This window comes from Lipotes vexillifer, unplaced genomic scaffold, assembly GCF_000442215.2.
Source record: "Lipotes vexillifer unplaced genomic scaffold, Lipotes_vexillifer_v1.1 scaffold788, whole genome shotgun sequence".
Lineage (NCBI taxonomy): Eukaryota > Metazoa > Chordata > Mammalia > Artiodactyla > Lipotidae > Lipotes > Lipotes vexillifer.
Genome location: NW_006791862.1, coordinates 1,250,912 through 1,253,717, shown reverse-complemented (window position 1 = coordinate 1,253,717; position 2,806 = coordinate 1,250,912). Strand labels below are relative to the sequence as shown.

The window sequence follows — 2,806 nt, the reverse complement described above, 5'->3', positions numbered from 1 at the left end:
CGTGTGTGGAGCTGGGCTGCACTGCTGGGCCGATTAAGGCGGGATTCCTGCATGGGTCGGGATGGGACAGGTGGTCAGCCACAAGGTGAGAGGGGCTCACAACCCTCACAGTCCCCACCCCATGGACCCATGGGAGCATCACAGTGACCCTGAAAAGGAGGGGTTATAGGGCTAGCAAACCCATTATGCAGATGGAGAGAAAGAGGCACACAGAGGGCACAGATGGTCTTCAAGTTCCCAGAGAAGCCCAAAGCCCCACTCGGGTGTTCTGCACACTAGCTGACCCCCCCCACCTCGTTTATGAGGGAGCAGATGCTGACGGGGCTCCCCTCGATGAGATCCAAACAGGTCTGGTTGTCCTGGTAGCTGAGAGTCGACCACTCCAGGCCCTCAGCTGTGTACTCCTCCTGGGGGCAGAGGTGGGAGTGCGGTGGCAGAAGGCAACTGCAGTCTGAGGTCCAGCTGGCCATCCCACGGCTGGCCTCAGCACCACAGCCCGTTCCAGAGCGGTGTGAAAAAAGGAACCGAAGACGCCTGGTCAGATCCAGGGATGGGGCTGGGGGCCAGGGAGAAAGAGAGAATGCAGGACCACCCCACCCCTCACCTGCTGGGCCCTGAGGTAGTGAGCCACGAAGTGCTGCTGCAGCTTCTCGTTGGCGTAGTTGATGCACAACTGTTCCAGACTGTTGGTGGGGAACGACTCAAACCCGTACACGTCCAGCAAGCCTGGCAGGAAGGGGAGACCCCGTGGGGCCAGTGCAGGAGGAGGCGGGGCCCGCGGGACGACAGGAGCCCAGGGTAAAGCCTCATGCTTGGCAGCCCAGAGCTGAGGCGGGGCGAGCACGGTACCCAGCGGTGAGCAGAGCACCTCCCACCCTAGCGTGGTTCCCAGGGCAGCCTCCTGTCCCCTCAGAGCTCAGAGCAGGAAGAGGCTAAATGAGGTGTCACGGGACCAGGTCCTGGGGAACGCTGTGTGTCCAATCCCGTTTGGACGGCCTGAGTCTCATGCGCTCAGTTGGTGCCTAGAATTCCACCATTCTGTGAGCAAACTTCACCACCGCTTCTGAGCTTTACTTCCTCCCCTAGCAGGTTCCAATGTTACCATGTCCCCCATGTCCCTTCTAATCTAGCTCCTTCACCGTCCCCCACTACTCTCCTGAGACCGGAGCTGGGTCTCCGGGGAGAGGAGGGGCCCTCGTGGCCCGGCCGCCAGCTGAGCCTGCCTGGAGGGCTAGGGACGGTCAGATGCGGGCACCGGAGAGCACAGACCTCGCCAACATACTGGTGGAGGGTGAGGAGATGGGTGCAGAGGAGGGAAAGGAGGTGCCCGGAGTCCCGCAGTAGACCCAGGGCTCTGCTCTCTGTGCCGGGCCCTCCTGTCCTTTTTCTGAAGGAGGGTTCCTGGAGGATGAGCCCCTGCTACCTATGAAAGTGGTCCAGGAATCTGGGTCCGCACAGATGCTGCTGTTGATCACCGATACCAGCCAGTCAAACAGCCTGTTGGGGTGGGGCGGGGGGAGTGGGCTCTGGTGAGAGGCGTCAGGCTGAGCCTGAGGGGTGGCAGGACTGTCCCTCCAGCCTGGGTGCCACACCTTGGAGGGCCTGTCTTCTGAGCCTGACAGGTCAAGGGCTAAACACTCTCCTCTCGTGTCCTGTCCATCCCGTCTTGACCTACTACACATGCAGGCTGAGGTCACGCACGTTCCCGGGCACACGAAGACCTGGCCTGTCCGCGAACAAGACTGAGCATGGGACCAACTGCAGGCACATCCCTTTTTATTGTGCTTTGCTTTATTGCGTGTTTTACAAATTGAAGGTCTGTGGCAACCCTGCACTGAGCAAGTCTAACAGCGCCGTTTTCCCAACAGCGTTATTTTAAAATTAAGTTATGCACATTATTCTTTTGGATATAAAGCTATTGCACACTTAACAGTCTACAGTATGGTGTAAACATAACATTGCTATGCACCACGAAACCAAGAAATTCATGTGACTCACTTTATTGTGGTGATCTGGAACTGAACCTGTGATACCACTGAGGTCCGGTATAGCCTCTGGGGCTAGACAGGGAGTGGGTCTGCCTCAGTCCCCTGGCCCGACACCCAGCTGCATCTTGATGAGAAGGGGCTGACAGGCAGCTCTGGGTGGGATTGTGAAGAACTGAGTTCACTGGACTCCCCTGCAAGCCTCGGCCTGGGGAGGCCAGAGCTCAAGGCCCCACCACATCCCCCTACTCCGTCCTGCACGAGGGGGCCCCGAGTCACCCAAGGTGGACAATGGCAACCTGCACTCTGGAACCGTCGCCCCTGAGATGACGGGATGGTTGCTGTACAACCTGGTGACACATATGATACTATATAAGGGTTTCTTCCTTACCATTCATTTAAGTAATTGCTCTGCAACTTTTTTTCAATTCAGTAAATGATTCCTATTTTTGCAACAAGGGCTTCAAATACCCATTTGAGGTACTAAAAATGAGTGACCTAGTGATACAATGACCTGTTTGCTGTGTGTAAAATGATCTATGATTAGAGACTCACTGTGTCTGTGATCATCACACTTTACCAGCTCATTTTGCAGTGATTTGACACAAAAGCTTTAAAAATCAATGAGTGACCTAGTGATACAATGACCTGTTTGCTGTGTGTAAAATGATCTATGATTAGAGACTCACTGTGTCTGTGATCATCACACTTTACCAGCTCATTTTGCAGTGATTTGACACAAAAGCTTTAAAAATCTTTGGCCTCAAATTCTGACCTGAAACTCGCTTCTAGGGAGTGAGAACAGAGTACCTTGCTGAACC

The 2,806-nt window shown here is 55.2% G+C and overlaps 1 protein-coding gene across 1 annotated transcript in view; it reads right to left on the bottom strand.

Annotated features, from left to right (window-relative positions):
• The window catches only part of MYO19 (myosin XIX), a 35,643-nt gene that overhangs the window by 12,267 nt on the left and 20,570 nt on the right, over positions 1-2,806 (bottom strand). The window contains exons 12-14 of the mRNA XM_007464910.1: positions 1,424-1,497; positions 605-726; positions 295-407 (exon numbers count right to left, since the gene is read on the bottom strand). Coding sequence (XP_007464972.1) covers positions 295-407; positions 605-726; positions 1,424-1,497 — 309 coding nt within the window. The remainder of the gene's footprint in view (positions 1-294; positions 408-604; positions 727-1,423; positions 1,498-2,806) is intronic.